Source organism: Capricornis sumatraensis, chromosome 2 (assembly GCF_032405125.1).
Source record: "Capricornis sumatraensis isolate serow.1 chromosome 2, serow.2, whole genome shotgun sequence".
Lineage (NCBI taxonomy): Eukaryota > Metazoa > Chordata > Mammalia > Artiodactyla > Bovidae > Capricornis > Capricornis sumatraensis.
This window is the reverse complement of record NC_091070.1, coordinates 34980249-34998332: the sequence shown is the minus strand read 5'-3', so window position 1 is coordinate 34998332 and position 18084 is coordinate 34980249. Positions and strand designations below refer to the sequence as shown.

At 41.2% G+C, this 18084-nt stretch overlaps 1 protein-coding gene and 1 non-coding gene across 2 annotated transcripts in view; one reads left to right on the top strand and one right to left on the bottom strand.

Annotated features, from left to right (window-relative positions):
- TBPL2 (TATA-box binding protein like 2) overlaps window positions 1-18084 on the bottom strand; it is a 41135-nt gene that overhangs the window by 7101 nt on the left and 15950 nt on the right. The window contains exons 5-7 of the mRNA XM_068992279.1: window positions 17020-17111; window positions 13611-13778; window positions 4794-4888 (exon numbers count right to left, since the gene is read on the bottom strand). Coding sequence (XP_068848380.1) covers window positions 4794-4888; window positions 13611-13778; window positions 17020-17111 — 355 coding nt within the window. The remainder of the gene's footprint in view (window positions 1-4793; window positions 4889-13610; window positions 13779-17019; window positions 17112-18084) is intronic.
- TRNAR-GCG (transfer RNA arginine (anticodon GCG)) lies at window positions 2551-2622 on the top strand. Its single transcript has one exon. It is a non-coding gene; the product is annotated as a tRNA-Arg (tRNA).

Sequence of the window (18084 nt, the reverse complement as noted above, 5' to 3'; positions counted from 1 at the left end):
CTCAGCCATTTTTACTGTCCTAAAAGAATGTACTTCAGGATTAGGGATGCTGGGATGGCTGGTTCACGCACTCATGGCTTATCATTTGGTTCTGTGAGAATCAGTATCATGTAATTTGTCTGTCTCCTTCACCAGGGCTGGATTTTTGCTGGATAAGAAGTGCGTTGTATTTGCTTTCACATCCTGAGCACCTAAAACAGTATATGTATCTTGTAGGCATCCAAAGTTTATTAAATATCTATCATCTAACAACAGAGTTTGCAAGCTCATCCATACCCCTTGCATGCATGCATGCATGCTAATTCGCTTCAGTCATGTCCGAGTCTTTGTGACCCTATGAATTGTAGCCCACCAGGCTCCTCTGTCCAAGAAATTTCCAAGCCAGAACACTGGAGTGGGTTGTCATGTCCTCCACCAGAGGAATCTTCCCCACCCAGGGATGGAACCCACGTGTCTTATGTTTCCTGCATTGGCGGGTGGGTTCTTTACCACTAGCACCACCTGGGAAGCTCTCCCTACCTCTTCAGTTCAGTTCAGTTGCTCAGTCGTGTCCGACCCTTTGCGAACCCATGAATTGCAGCACGCCAGGCCTCCCTGTCCATCACCGACTCCCAGAGTTCACCCAAACTCATGTCCATCGAGTCAGTGATGCCATCCAGCCATCTCATCCTCTGTCGTCCCCTTCTCCTCCTGCCCCCAATCCCTCCCAGCATCAGAGTCTTTTCCAATGAGTCAACTCTTTGCATGAGGTGGCCAAAGTACTGGAGTTTCAGCTTTAACATCATTCCTTCCAAAGAACACCCAGAACATCTCCTTTAGCCAGCCCCAATATCTCTTCCCAGGACTACCTGGATTTTCTAACTCTGTTCTTACACCAAGTCACAAGTACACATCTTATTTTCCCAAGGGATACCATATGTGTATACACATAAATGAAAGTTTTACAAATTGGGGAAAAAATAAACAGTCTTTAACCTCTCAAGGTATACATTTTACAGTATATACTGAGTCACTCTTAGTGGTAAATTACCAGAAATGGTCAACAGAGACATCCTGTTCTCTGTCTGACTCATTCACTATTAAGTCTTGCCATTTTTATGGTGTCCTCTGACCAACTCATTTCCAGGAACCACTGACAACCAGCTGATTGAGAGTGACCCTCCGTAACAAAGACCCAGATTCTGCATCCTTTATGCCAGAAGGAAATAAGTATAAAAAGCATTTTACTAAAGCCTCTTTAAACTTCATATTCCTATCATCTGGGCAAGACATGAGAGCAACAGTTCATCTTTTTCAGTGCTGGGGAAAACACAAGAAGAGTGGGCTTTCACAGAGGTAATAACAACTAACACTATACTGTGTTTACCATATGTCAGGTCTTGTTTTTAAGCCTCATAACACTTAGCAGGTAGTTTCTATGGGCACCTGCCTTTTACATATGTAGAAATCAAGATGGAGTGCAAACTCACCCAAGGTCAATGTAGCCAATAGATGGTAAAGCTTGGATTAAAACTAGATGACTGGCTTCCAGAGCTTAGCCTCTTAGCCACCACACCTGCTGCCTCTCACCACTAAGAGTATTTGCCATTCCTTAGGTGACAAGGAGTATTAGGAGGAAAGTGTCCAAAAGACCACACAGGTGTATTCATAGACATCTAAAGAGCTGGGGGATAGTGTACGTACATGAAGATGGTGGGTTCTGAAGCCAGGTATGTGCAGCATGAACAGCTGTTTGACATTGTTAATGTTACTTAAGCTCTCCGTTGTCCTCATTTTACAGGTGAGGAGACTGAGATATTAAGCACAACCTCACAGAATTAACGGTTGTTGTCTGGTCACTAAATCATGTCTGACTCTCTTGCAGCCGCATGGACTGTTCGCCCGCCAGGCGCCTCTGTTCATGGGATTTCCCAAGCAAGAGTACTAGAGTGGGTAGCCATTTCCTTCTCCTGGGTATCTTCCCAACCCTGGGATCGAACCTGCATCCCCTGCACTGCAGGCAAATTCTTTACCACTGAGCCTCCAGGGAAGCTCACAGAGTTAACTAGAATCCACATAAAAGCCCTTACTTATCATAATGCCTGGTATATGAGTACCTAACATGGCTTTATTATGTCTCATCTTGGAAGTGAAAATTGACATATATGCTGTCACTGTATATTGTTCCAGCAGATCCTAGCTAGACTATTCATTTTACCCTGGTCTGAGAGAAAGCATGGGTCCTAAATGTCATATTAGCCATAGAAAAGCAGCACAGACTTGAAAAAGTTGTGTTAAGGTCCCTTTGCTGTTTGCTCTCTGGGACCATGATGAAGGACAAAGTAGGAAAGTAGGTCCTCTTTGTTCTCAGCTCATTTAACTATTCATTCATTCAGTTGTAGCTTTGGACCTGCTGATTGCAGCTTTGGCACCTCAAGGGACTAAGACAGTTTTACAACTAGCTATGCCTGTTCTTTGAGCTGAACACATTGACAAATTTTCAGGGAAGCGTATTGTATAGTCTTCAGTACCCTGTGTTGACATTCCTTTACTTTTGTAATTTGAAACTTTTCCCTGGTGGCTCAGAGGTTAAAGTGTCTGCCTGCGATGCGGGAGACCCAGGTTCAATCCCTGGGTTGGGAAGATCCCCTGGAGAAGGAAATGGCAACCCATTCCAGTATTCTTGCCTGGGGAATCCCATGGACAGAGGAGCCTGGTAGGCTGCAGTCCATGGGGTTGCAGAGTCGGACACGACTGAGCTACTTCACTTTCACTTTTCACTTTCCTGCACTGGAGAAGGAAATGGCAACCCACTCCAGTGTTCTTGCCTGGAGAATCCCAGGGATGGGGGAGCCTGGTGGGCTGCTGTCTAGGGGGTCACACAGAGTCGGACACAACTGAAGTGACTTAGCAGCAGCAGCAGGATTAACCACAATATAGTAAAAATACAGTAGGATTATCATAGTATAATTCAGGAGCAAAGGTGGAACTGGAGACCAGACCCACATTTTAAAATAAAGGCCAAAAAGAAGTCATCAGAAATTAATAATGAAGGATATGTAGTTTTAGGTTGGCTGGCCAGCTATTTGGGGGTGGGGAATAGTCAATTTGGCTCATGCCATATGAACCGGGAATTCATACTGGTCCCAGAGAGTAAATTGTGTAAAAAGTCAGACAAAATAAGGCAAAACCAGCACACTTCAGTAGAGTGGTGTGGAAAAGAGCCTCAACCATTTAGCTCAAGAATTTAAAAAACCTTGACGTAAAAATAAGTCAAACTGGACAAAATCACAAATAAAACGGAGAGTAATTATTTTCAATACTACGGTGAACTCATATAAACCCTTAGAGGGGGAAAAGTAGACAAAAAGCAGTAAGTTACATACACGCTATTTTAAAAAGATGAAATGCTATTTACTCTGCTGAAAAGCGATCAATTTCTATTTCTGATGACCAGTGGGATCCCTTTCACTTGCACAGTTAGAGTTTTCTTCTGTAAATTTTTGTTTTGAATGTTGCTGACAGTTTGTAAAAGATACTCAGATACATTGCTGGCAGCAACGTATGCTATAGAAAAACTGCATTGTATAACCCTTTTCAAAACAATTTCATAAAATAATTTGTACTAGGAAGCTTTAAAATGGTCTGTCTTTAGACAAATATTCCCCTTCTGAGCATAGGTCTTCCCTAGTGGCTCAGACGGTAAAGCATCTGTCTGCAATGCAGGAGACTCGGGTTTGATCCCTGAGTTGGGAAGATCCCCTGGAGAAGGAAATGGCAGCCCACTCCAGTACTCTTGCCTGGAAAATCCCATGGACCCAGAGCCTGGTAGGCTACAGTCCATGGGGTTGCAAAGAGTCAGACATGACTGAGCAACTTCACTTCTGAGCATTTACACTAATAAATGACTCTCTACACATAAAAATAGCCAAACTTTTGTCCCATTAATAAGCAGCAAACAAAGAAAAAGCATAACCTGACAATGGGAGAATCAGTCTGATGCAGTAACATGTTAGAACAGAGGTTGGGAAACTTAGGTGTGCTGGTCAAACCTAGTCTGCTACCTGATTCTATATAGCCTGTGAGCTGAGAATGATTTTTATACTGAAATGTTTGGGGGGGAAAAAAGAAGAAAATTAGTTGATATGTGTAAATTAAATGAATTACATTAAATTCACACTTCAGAGCCTTTTTCTAAAGTGGTGTTCACAGCTACTTTCACAATAAAACAAGGCTCAGTTGTGACAGAGACTCTACTGCCCACAAAACCTAAAACATTTAGTATTTAGCTCTTTGCAGAAAAAGATTTGTTGACCCCTTTGTAGGAACATTGTTCAGACATTGAAAGTCTTCATTAAGAATTTGTAACAGTGAGTTAAGCTACATATGTTATAATAGCTATTAAAAAGGTAGGATGTAAAGATGAGTATCTCTGGAGTAGGAAATAGCTATAAACTTCAGTATTCTTGCCTGGAAAATTCCATGGACAGTTAAGCCTGGTGGGCTACAGTTCATGGGGTCACGACTGAGAGTTGGACACAACTGAGCAACTGAACAGACACATAGACACATAATATATTCATTTTATATATATCAAAATGACATAAAAACATGGAAAAAGTTATGTTGTTTAACTATAGGGACCAACGTATGATGTTATCTTTCATTTTGCTTTTCATTTTTTTCTGGGTATTCTATAATACCAAGAATTGCTGTATGACAGTGAATAAAGTTATTTAAAAGACAAAACAAAGCATAAGCAAAGCATACGCAAAGCTGTTGAATTTTAAGAAAGTCAGAATCTTAGAACTTACCTGTCAACACAACTTTTCCAGATACAAAGATAAGCAACACAATTCGTGGTTTCACCATTCTATAAATAAGACCAGGAAACAGTTCAGGTTCATAACTGTTAAGATATAAAAGAAAGAATTTTAAAAATAGCACTGTTCAACTACTTTCTCATAATATTTGAGATCCAGCACACAAAAGCAGTTTTCAAAAGCCATTTTACCAAAAACCTTTTGGCCATCTTGACAAAAGTAGTCTTGATTGTCCTAGGTAATTTCTGTGGCAGTCAGTGACAGAATTCATTTTTAGTCATAATATTTTTCCAAGTCCAGACATCCTAAGCTTTTAGAAATTAAGGAAATTTAGAGCATCATATTTAATATATTAAAATCGTCTTACTTAAATGTTCTCTATCTTTCAAAAAAAGTCTATCAATAGCAATACATAAACACATTTTCAAAAATTTCCAAGTTCCACAATAATGAGCACATTATGTATATATTTATAAACTGCTAAAGCCTTTGACTGTGTGGATCACAATAAACTGTGGAAAATTCTGAAAGAGATGGGAATACCAGACCACCTGACCTGCCTCTTGAGAAACCTATATGTAGATCAGGAAGCAACAGTTAGAACTGTACTTGGAACAACAGACTGGTTCCAAATAGGAAAAGGAGTGCATCAAGGCTGTATGTTGTCACCCTGCTTATTTAACTTCTATGCAGAGTACATCATGAGAAACGCTGGACTGGAAGAAACACAAGCTGGAATCAAGATTGCCAAGAGAAATATCAATAATCTCAGATATGCAGATGACACCACCCTTATGGCAGAAAGTGAAGAGGAGCTAAGAAGCCTCTTGATGAAAGTGAAAGAGGAGAGTGAAAAAGTTGGCTTAAAGCTCAACATTCAGAAAACGAAGATCATGGCATCTGGTCCCATCACTTCATGGCAAATAGATGGGGAAACAGTAGAAACAGTGTCAGACTTTATTTTTTTGGGCTCCAGAATCACTGCAGATGGTGACTGCAGCCATGAAATTAAAAGACGCTTACTCCTTGAAAGAAAAATTATGACCAACCTAGATAGTATATTCAAAAGCAGAGACATTACTTTGCTGACTAAGGTCCATCTAGTCAAGGCTATGGTTTTTCCAGTGGTCATGTATGGATATGAGAGTTGGACTGTGAAGAAGGCTGAGGGCCAAAGAATTGATGCTTTTGAACTGTGGTGTTGGAGAAGACTCTTGAGGGTCTCTTGGACTTCAAGGAGATCCAACCAGTCCATTCTGAAGGAGATCAGTCCTGGGATTTCTTTGGAAGGAATGATACTAAAGCTGAAGCTCCAGTACTTTGGCCACCTCATGTGAAGAGTTGACTCATTGGAAAAGACTCTGATGCTGGGAGGGATTGGGGGCAGGAAGACAAGGGGATGACTGAGGATGAGATGGCTGGATGGCATCATGGACTCGATGGACATGAGTCTGAGTGAACTCTGGGAGATGGTGATGGACAGGGAGGCCTGGCATGCTAGGATTCATGGGGTCGCAAAGAGTCAGACACGACTGAGCAACTGAACTGAACTGAACTGAAAGTTAACGTTTTTAGCAGATAGAACCTAAAAACGTTACTAGAATACTTTGGACAGACACTGTATACTAAATCATACCAAGTTTTACAAATTCAGAATTTGCTCCTATAAATAGTATCTCACTCCTTTCTAGAAAGGCTTGAGGAGCCTACAAAAAAGATGTCAGTAGTTAAGAGGATGTTGATGAAATAAAACTATTCTCAAAACAATGGCTAATGGGGATAGAAAAGAAAAAAAATCTAGGAAATTGAACACTATAATATACATGGGGAATTTCCTAGTGGTCCAGTGGTTAGGACTCTGCACTCTCACTACTGAGGGCACAGGTTCAATTCCTGGTTGGGGAAATAAGATCCCTCAAGCTGTGTTCAGTTCAGTTCAGTCGCTCAGTCGTGTCCGACTCTTTGCGACCCCATGAATTCCAGCACACCAGGCCTCTCTGTTCAACACCATCTCCTGGAGTTCACTCAGACTCACGTCCGTAGAGTCTGTGATGCCATCCAGTCATCCTCAGTCATCCCCTTCTCCTCCTGCCCCCAATCCCTCCCAGCATCAGAGTCTTTTCCAATGAGTCAACTCTTCACATGAGGTGGCCAAAGTACTGGAGCTTCAGCTTTAGCATCATTCCTTCCAAAGAAATCCCAGGGTTGATCTCCTTCAGAATGGACTGGTTGGATCTCCTTGAAGTCCAAGAGACCCTCAAGAGTCTTCTCCAAAACCACAGTTCAAAGGCATCAATTCTTTGGCGCTCAGTCTTCTTCACAGTCCAACTCTCATATCCATACATGACCACTGGAAAAACCATAGCCTTGACTAGACGGACCTTAGTCGGCAAAGTAATGTCTCTGCTTTTGAATATGCTATCTAGGTTGGTCATAATTTTTCTTCCAAGGAGTAAGCATCTTTTAATTTCATGGCTGCAGTCACCATCTGCAGTGATTCTGGAGCCCAAAAAAATAAAGTCTGACACTGTTTCTACTGTTTCCCCATCTATTTGCCATGAAGTGATGGGACCAGATGCCATGATCTTTGTTTTCTGAATGTTGAGCTTTAGGCCAACTTTTTCACCCTCCTCTTTCACTTTCATCAAGAGGCTTTTTAGTTCCTCTTCACTTTCTGCCATAAGGGTGGTGTCATCTGCATATCTGAGATTATTGATATTTCTCTTGGCAGTCTTGATTCCAGCTTGTGTTTCTTCCAGTCCAGCATTTCTCATGATGTACTCTGCATAGAAGTTAAATAAGCAGGGTGACAACATACAGCCTTGATGCACTCCTTTTGCTATTTGGAACCAGTCTGTTGTTCCAAGTACAGTTCTAACTGTTGCTTCCTGACCTGCATACAGATTTCTTAAGAGGCAGGTCAGGTGGTCTGGTATTCCCATCTCTTTCAGAATTTTCCAGTTTATTGTGATCCACACAGTCAAAGGCTTTGGCATAGTCAATAAAGCAGAAATAGATGTTTTTCTGGAACTCTCTTGCTTTTTCCATGATCCAGCGCAGTGGTGCAGCAGAAAAAAAAAAAGTTTCTGCTCTTAAAGAGTGGATCCAGAGACACAGAAAAACTTCATTCCATTCTGCAGTGGCTATGACCTCTTACTGGCACCAGAAAGATGCATGACGGTGGTGAGGGTACCCATCTGAAGTATATGGAGGTCGTTATGTGTAGACATGTCTTCCTGGGACATCACTCTATTTTCCTGCAGAAAGCCTGTCAGGACTTCTGCCCACAAGCCACTTCCGGACCCTGGGGAGAAAATGGTACTAGCTGGAGCCCTGAAAAACTTCTATGGGAACTATGAAGTTCCAGCCAAGAAAGTGAAGACTAAGGGCAGAGAAGAAATGTTTTCATTTGATTTTCCAACCAAATCTGAAGACACTAAAAGGGAAAAGAGCAAATAAAAGTCTTTGGTATGTAAATACCTGGAAATATCCCTAACCTGGGAAAGGAAGCACACATCCAGGTCCAGGAGGCACAGAGAGCTCCGAACAGCATCCACCCAAGGAGGACTTCACCAGGACACATTGTAATTAAGATGGAAAAAATTAAAGATAAAGACAGACTATCAAAGGCAGCAAGGGAAAACCAACAAGTTACATACAAGGGAACTATGGTAAGGCTGTCACAGCTGACTTTTCAGCAGAAACCCTGAAGGCCAGAAGGGATTTGCACAATGTATTCAAAATGATGAAAGGGAAAAACCCACAACCAAGAATATACTACCAAGCAAGGCTGTCATTCAGATTTGATGGACAGAGCAAAAATTGTACAGACAAGCAAAAGCTGAGAAATCAGCACCACCAAACCCACGTTAAAAGGACCCCTCTAAGTGAAAAAGGAAAAGCCACAACTAGAAACGTGAAAATTAGAGAAGGAAAAAGCTCAGGTAAAGGCCAACAATGCACAGTAAAGGTAGTAAATAACAAAGCTAGCAGGAAAGTTAAAAGACAAAAGTAGTAAACTCATCTATATCTACAATAAGCAATTAGGGAATTCAAAAAAGAAAAAGAATGATATCAAAGACAGTAATCATGGGGGGGAGTAAATATTCAGGGTTCTTAAAATGCCTTTGAACTTAAGAGATCAACCACTTAATTATGTGTACACACACACACACACACAGACAGACAGATTGCTATATATAAACTTCATTTATGGTAACCACAGACCAACAATCTAATAATACATACACACAAAGAGAAAGGACTTTCCTGGTGGTCCAGTGGCTGGGAATCTGCCTGCTCATGCAAGGAACACAGGTTTGACCCCTGGTCTGGGACGTTCCCACAGGCCTTGAGCAACTAAGCCCGTGTACCATGACTACTGAACTCGTGCCCTAGAACCCCTGCTCTGCAACAACAGAAGCCACGGCAATGAGAAGCATGTACGCTGCAACTAGAGAATAGCTTCTAGATCGCCACAACTACATAAAGCCTGCACATAGTAATGAAGACCCAGCACAGCTAAAAATAAAATTAAAAAAAAAGAGAGAAAGAAATCCAAACATATTAAGGATAGTCATCAAATCAGAAGGGAAGAGAACAAAAGGAAGAAAGGAACAGAAAAGACCTACAAAAATAACCCCCAAGAAATGAACAAAATGGCAGTAAGAACATGAAAGTGAAAGTGAAGTTGCTCAGGCGTGTCCAACTCTTTGCAACCCCATGGACTGTAACGTATCAGGCTCCTCCAACCATGGGATTTTCCAGGCAAGAATACTGGAGTCGGTTTCCATGTCCTTCTCCAGGGGATTTCCCTAATCCAGGGATTGAACTCCCGCATTGCAGGCAGACTCTTTACCATCTGAGCCACCAGGGAAGCCCCAGTAAGAACATACGTATCAATAATTACCTTAAATCATAAATTGACTAGGGACTTTCCTGGTGGTTCAGTGGTTAAATATCTGTCTTGCAATGCAGGGGAAGAGGGTTTGATCTCCAGTCAGGGAACTAAGGTCCTACATGGTGCAGAGCAATTAAACCAGTGAGCCGCAACTACTGAGGCCAAATGGTACAACTCGAGAGTCCATGGGCTGCATGAGAGATCCCAAATGATGCAGAGAAGAGCCTGCATGCCACAATTTTTGTAGGGCTTTTCTGTTCCTTTCTTCCTTTTGTGCCCAATGCAGTCAAATAAATAAATACGTTCTAAAAAATTAGAAATAAAACTACCATATGATTCAGCAGTTCCACCCCTGGGTATATATCTAAAGAAAATAAAAAACATTCAGAAAGATACATACACCCCAAAGTTCACAGCAGCATTACTTACAATAGGCAAGATATGGCATCAATGTAAGTGCCCATCAACGGATGGATGGATAAAGATGATGTGATATATATACACAGTGGAATACTACCCAGCCACAAAAATGAATAAAATTTTGCCATTTGCAACATGTATGGACTTGGAGGGTATTATGCTAAGTGAAATAAGTCAAAGACAAATACTGTATGATGTCATTTATATGTGGAATCTACAAAATACATCAAACCAGTGAATGTAACAAAAAAACAGAATCACAGATAGAGAGTATGAACTATTGGTTACCAGTGGGGAGAGAGGGAAGGGAGAAGAAGTAAGAAGGGATTGAGAGGTGCCAAGTGCTATGATGTAAAAAGAAATAAGCTACATGGATATATTACACACTACAGGGAATCTAGCCAGTGTTTTATAATAATATTAAATGTATAATCTATAAAAATTTGAATCACTATGTGGTACATCTGAAACTAATATTGTAAATCAACTGTACCTCAATAAAAAACAGATACATACATATATATACAAGAAAAAGTCTTTAGTATGTAAATCATGGTGAACTGTCTTTGGCTTCAGAACCATGATTTTAAGGTACTAGCATGATGAACTCCCAACTAGAGATTTACTTCATTTTATTTACTCTCTACTTCATTTCAAAAGAAGGCTGAGACAGAAAGAAGAGAGGTTTTGGTTAGAGATGGAGAACATTTCATGAAGATTGAAAACAACAAACAGCTGCCGATCTCTTGGACCAAACCAGCTCATTCAAATCTCAGTTTAAATGTCACTTCCCTTAAGAAGTCTTCCTTATCTTCAGCCCTTCCCCAGTTACATTAAGTATCCTAATTGATGCTACCAAAAGACGCCAAGAGGTGCTCACCTTCACAGTTACACCTTCATAGTTACATTTCATTATTGTCTTTGGTTTCTCAGTTTTCCCTTTTAAATAGTGGTTCCATAACGGCAAGGGCCCATGGCTGCACTGATTGCCACTAGCCCCATAGCATCTACTACACAGCAGCCACCTAGATTCTACTCATTTAAGAAATATTTAAGATAACTTTGATTTATTGGGTTGGCCAAAAATTTCATTTGGATTTTTCCATGAGATGGAACAAACTTTTGGGCCAACCCAATAAAAACTGAATGGAAGGGGAAAAAATTGCTCAGGGAAAGCGGAAAACAATTATGGCATAGAAAGACTGATGGAGAAGGTGCCCAGTAACAAGTGAGATACATATTATCAGATGCTGATATACATATTTGTAGAATCAGGGGAATTAAATGAGGTTTTAACATAAAGCAAACTTGACTTGACAATCGTAAGTAATATGTTGCCATGGTTCCCCACAGGGCTACAGGCAATTAAATAAAGTCTTCATTTTAAAGAGAGAAATCTGCTGAGAAAGAGGTTTTAATGCCCCAATGTCACAAATACACACACTGAAGTTGTAATCCATAAGATAAGAATGGAGGGCATGTTGGGGGAGGCAAAAATGAGACTAGAAAGAGGTATCTGTGAGAGTATCTGGCCAAATTTTTAAAAAAGATGAATGAGATCATAAAACTGGCTTATGAGGAGGGAAAAACAGTGATGGACCCACTCCAAGTGACTAAAAGCACAGCATCAGATAAATTCTCATCTTGCCCTTCTGCAATTTCATTTTTCAGAGGGAGAACTGACACGGGGGCACTCCCACCCCAGATTTAAATCTGACCTACAAAGAAGACAATCTTGGTGAAACAGAAATGAAATTTGGGGGAACTGCACACATCATTTCAGAGCTCTAAAGGGCCAGAAAGGGAAATGCCAAGACTAATACAGACATGTACCTCAAAATTGGGCAGACATCTTTCACATGTTCATTAAAAACTGGCTCAGAGAAAGACAGACAGGAGGTCCAAGGTTGAGGATCTGGAAGATTAATAGAGTATGTGTTCAGAGACTCTTAAAAATGAAGGTTTTACTATGAATCTATGAGGCATTCCAAGATTGAAGGAAGAAAAGGACACATAAAGAAGCAATACATCTTGCATGGGGTGCTTCTCAGTGAACTCAAAGGGTACCTCATGGGCACTTAATAAACATATGCTGAAAAAACTGAGGCAGAGGGAAAAATGAAAATACAATCAAGAGCAAGATATTGCTTGCTAAGTCTTTTCAGTCGTGTCTGACTCTGTGCGACCCCATAGACGGCAGCCCACCAGGCTCCCCCGTCCCTGGGATTCTCCAGGCAAGAACACTGGAGTGGGTTGCCATTTTCTTCTCCAGTGCAGGAAAGTGAAAAGTGAAAGTGAAGTTGCTCAGTCGTGCCGGACCCTCAGTGACCCCGTGCACGCAGCCTTCCAGGCTCCTCTATCCATGGGATTTTCCAGGCAAGAGTACTGGAGTGGGGTGCCATCGCCTTCTCCAGATATTGCTTAAAGAGTATCATAAAAGCTAAATCTCAGAATGAACAAAATTTTTTTGAAAGTTAGGGGAAAACAAGGCAGTTTTTAACTTCTGTTTAGGTCATATGTCAATGGAGAGTTAACAAACATTAAAGAAAACACATCTCTATGATCCCTCTCTATTATTAAGCAGAATGATTGCTTAAAGGCAAAGGGAAGGAAAAGCAGAGTGAAAGCACTTCAGTTCAAGTTAGATCACAAGAATTTAAGAGCATCTGTGATTCTAAGCCAGTTCAAGTGCCCTGGCCTAAGGGGTGGTGGGATTTAGTGCTTGTCAGTCACCCTCCATCACCACTCTCTGAGGGCCTGAGCAGGCTGTGAGAAGCACAGAAGCAGCTGGAGGAGGAACACTTGCTGTTGAGTGGGGAAGTTTCGTTTGAAGAGGCCAAGCAGGCTAGAGATATTCCCCAAGAAATATGAATCCATGAAAGAAGCTGTGGTGGGGGCTACAGCCACACACAGGGAAAGAAAACCCTCGAACAAACTCCACAGGACAAAAACTAGATAGGATTGCCTTCATAAAGTATGCTACGGCCATTCTTTATCATTATAATATTATTTTAAAATCTTCTCTCCAGCCCTTTCTCCCTTCACTGGCTGTCAGCCCTTCCTACTTACCTAGTCCGTATCATACCTTTTCTCTTCCTGCCACCGCCCCCAGCCAGGTGTGACTTTTTTTTTTTAGAAATCTACATACATTAGTGAGTCTCAATGTGTGGGACTCTGGCCAGCTGCAATGGCATCACCTGTGAGCTTGTTAGAAATGCAGAGTCAAGCAGAATCTCTGGGGACTAGAGCCCAGGCAGGAATGTGTGTTGATAAGCCATCCAGGTGATTGCTATGCAATTTAGTTTTGAGAACCACTGTTTCAGAAGATTAGACACATATGGTAACCAATGAGGACTTAGGGGTAGCAACTTAACCCTTTCACTTATTGTGGCTTAAAAAAAATGTATACTTTCTCTGAAAGACATATAAGCAATCCAAATAGAATTTTAATATTTTGGTAAACTCAAAGTGAAGTTATACAATCATACCTACTGAACTGCTGATGGGTTAGCACCAAACCTTCCAGACTGATAGGAAATCTCACATCACAGCTTGCAACCATGTTCTGAATTGTAAAATCGAGGAATCTGGCAGGAAAGCCCAGCTTCTGCACCACACGAGCGTATTTTCTCGCTGCAAGTCGAGACTGCTCTTCGCTGGGGAGGGGCAAGACATTAAAGATGTCTTAATCACTGCGACTGCTGACAAGTTGGGCTATATTCAGACACTTCTCTGATTTTATTTTTAGCATTTGTACCATGTTTACCATTCACTGTATACAAGGAAGCTGCAGACTTTGAAGAGAAGGACCCACCTCCTCTACTACTGTCCCTAGCACCTAGAAAAGGGTTTGGTACAATGGACAGTTGTTGAATCATAAACAGATTTGTGTCTTTTTTTCTTTTACTTGTTTTAAGTGCTATTAGATAAAATTAACAATTTACACCAGTTCTCAAAAGGTGTCTTCAGGTCAGCAGCAGTAGGATCACCCGAGAACTTGCTAGAAATGCCAAGTCCTAGGTCCCACCTCAGCTGTGCAGACACTCTGGGTGGGGCCCAGCGATCTATGTTGTAACAAGCCCGCCAGTGACTGTGGTGCTAAGGGTTTAGAACCATCCGTGTCGTCTAAAAGTACGTGCCATTTAGATGCGGACAGCAGCAGCAAAAATAAGGACACATGCACACAAAAAAAGTCAACACGAGAAAAAGTAAGATATGAGCCATCTGAGTGGTACAGGTAGGATGTCAGGACTTGGATCTTTCTGGGACAACTTATATACTTATAAAAAGAGTCATACCTCAAAATCTGTCCAGTTTTGCTTAGGCTTTCTTATACAACTGTCATTCAACTCATGCTCAAAATGAGAAAGACATAAATTCACCCAACTCTGTGGCTATGTTCTTCTAACCATTTGTCCAGCTCTGTCCTTAAATCTATGGCAGAGAATGTGAAATCCTGAGATTTGGGGCTTTTTCAGTGGTCACTATGGTCACTACCAAAGTAAAAACAATGAGCAGCAGGGGTTGCCAAACAGGGATAACAATTCGTAGTAAAACCTACGAATTCTACCCTCTGTTATGGCTTATCCCTATCTTTAAGTTGAAAATCAGAAAGCACATTAAAGAAAAGCCAGATTGAATTTACTTGCCTGGACCAAAGAGACTGGTAGAGTTTCTTTCTATTCTAGATCTCTCACCCCATAGTCCAATTTTCACATCACCTCACTTCATGTTGATTCTCTTCATCCATTTCCAACTCCTGAAATGTCCCTAGCAGGGCCATGTCCCCATAGCAGAAGTGAAATAAGTGGTTCCCATTTTTAAAAAACATATTTCACCTAACTGACCCACTACATTTCCTACAGTGCTAACCCTTATAAAGTCAAATTTCAAGAATTTTCATGGCCCTATAGTTTCTTGTATCACACAGAAATTCCCATTCAAACAACTAACAGTTAAAGTTTACATATATGTTCTTGTACAAACACTTGAAACTAGGTTAAGAACCTTGAAATTTCAACACCAGTGGTGATTACCACTGATAAGTTTAGCCCCTCTTCACTTTTCTGTGCAAACACAGGTATCCCTCACTCAGCAAACTCTGGTTATTACAACTGAAGAAACTACACTGGGACACTTTTTTTGGAGATAATTCTGATATCCCTTATACTAACCAAACTTTCACAACTCTCGATCCAAAACTTAACCTCAATATGTGGCTATTAATAATACTATATGTGGCTAAATAATTTTATTTTTTGATTGAATCAAAACTATCTTCCTAGATATTTGTTCCCTCTGCTCCCATTTTAAACAATGCTGAAATGAACATCTTTGCAGAGTTGTCCAAAAATGACTTCAAAATGGAGACTTCTAGATCAGAGGATACACAGATCAACAGAAGAGAAAGTCCGGAAACTTACCTGGACACAGGTAATGGTGGCCACCAGTTACATGTGGCTATTTAAATTTGCATTAATTTTAAAACAAAATAAAAATTTCAGTTTCTCTGTGGTATTAGCCATATTTCAAGTTCTCATGAGCCACATGTGATGAGAGGCTACCACACTGGACAGCACAGATACAGAACATTTCCTTCATCCAGAGAAGGCTCTAGGTGAATCAAAACATTAATTTCCTCTCTTCAATACAAAGCAAGACTTGAAAGAAACAAGAGAAACATATGGAGGTCAATACTTACACGTGGGGAATGCCTTCCTAAGCGTGAAGCCAAACACTGAAGCCATAAAGAGAAAGACTGGATAGACTAACCATACACACAAAAATTAAATTGTGTATTTAAAAAACCCAAAAATATCACTAACATTAATATGGGAGAAATACTTATAGTCCAAAATGGCAAAAATACTTAAATACCAAAAGATAAATATCTCCATAGAATATTGGGCAAAAGATACAGTAGACAGTTTATATCCTTATGAAAAGTTAGTCTTACTAGTAAATAAAAATTTAAATTACATTTAAAACAATGTAACTTTTGCCAATAAATTTGGCAAATATAAAGATGAATATTAACAATCAGTGTATATTGAAGAAAATTGGTTCCCTTTCAGGAGGACAATTTACTCCTCATTTACTAACACCTGGAGGGAAGAGTGGCTCTCCTACTAGCTTCATGGCGAACAGATCTCCACCAGCACAGGCTACCTCGGCATGAGAGCCAGGAAAGAGAAGCCTTTTAAGAGATCCCTCCTGAGTGAATGCTCAAGCTAGTGGTCAAGAAATGTCTAATTGCCCTCCTTTGAAAAGTCCTATCCATGTATCTGCCTGCAATGAGGAAAACACACAGGAACTACTTCCCCAGATTTATAACAGGCTTTACTACTACTCTAGCTTCTCTTTTTCTCATTTTAAATATACCTTAGAAACAAGTTGTAATAGCCTGGTGAAGCCCCCTTCACTATGCTACTAAGTCACTTCAGTCGTGTCCGACTCTGTGCGACCCCAGAGACGGCAGCCTGCCGGGCTCCCCCGTCCTCGGGATTCTCCAGGCAAGAACACTGGAGTGGGTTGCCATTTCCTTCTCCAATGCATGAAAGTGAAAAGTGAAAGTGTAGCCGCTCAGTCGTGTCCCACTCTTAGCGACCCCATGGACTGCAGCCTGCCAGGCTCCTCCGTCCATGGGATTTTCCAGGCAAGAGTACTGGAATGGGGTGCCACTGCCTTCTCCGTCCCTTCACTATGGGAGACTGTAAAGTGGGATATGCCAGTATTATGAGGCTGAATGTTTTTAACCCCTAACTTCACATTTCATGAATGTAACTCTTCAGCAAAGTATTTTGCATCTACTATGTGTTTTAGAATATTAATACCATCCTTCCTTGTTTCACGTACTGAATTGTTTGTCTGGTTTTGGAGGAGGGTGGCTCCTCTTACCTTTTGGCTCCTGTGCAGACCATTTTCCCAGAGCTAAATATGAGGGCTGTAGTCCTGGGCTCTCGGATCCTCATTATGACAGCTGCAAACCTCTAAAGACAGAAGCCAAAAGAACAATTAACCTCCACGAGGGGTTAACACCTGCTGAAGCTGAAACTCCAATACTTTGGCCACCTGATGTGAAGAACTGACTCACTGGAAAAAACTCTGATGCTGGGAAATATTGAAGAGAGGAGAAGGGGTGACAGAGGATGAGATGGTTGGAAGGCATCACTGACTCGATGGACATGAGTTTGAATAAGCTCTGGGAGTTGGTGATGGACAGGGAAGCCTGGCATGCTGCAGTCCATGGGGTTGCAAAGAGTCGGACATGATTGAGCAACTGAACTGAACTGAAGGGTTAGCATTATTCCAGTTGCAAGGGTGAGCTAGACATGAAAAGTGTTGAAAAAATTGAAATTTAGTGGGAAACTAAAAAATGTCTGGGTCTATTCTCCTATCTTAAGGTTAACAAAATGATCATGATTCTAAAATGTACATGATTCTAAAGGTAAGAATAATAATAGTAAAGCTAAAATTTGAGTATCTGTTATGTTTCAGACCCTATGCTAAAAGCTTTATAGGACTTATTGCATTGAAGTGCTGACTGTAGAAAGAACCCTGAGTCAGCACTACACACAACTGATCAAGGCCTATTAATGTTTTCCAGGTGTTTACTAAAATGGTGGCACTCTCACCTGATATTCATTTTGTTAAATTCTTAAGACATCTGAAATGCCAAGCCAGAATTTTTCTAGCTGTCAAGTCTGCTGCTGCTGCTAAGTCGCTTCAGTCGTGTCTGACTCTGTGAGACCCCAGAGACGGCAGCCCACCAGGCTCCCCCGTCCCTGGGATTCTCCAGGCAAGAACACTGGAGTGGGTTGCCATTTCCTTCTCCAATGCATGAAAGTGAAAAGTGAAAGTGAAGTCGCTCAGTCGTGTCCGACTCTTAGCGACCCCATGGGCTGCAGCCTACCAGGCTCCTCCATCCATGGGATTTTCCAGGCAAGAGTACTGGAGTGGGGT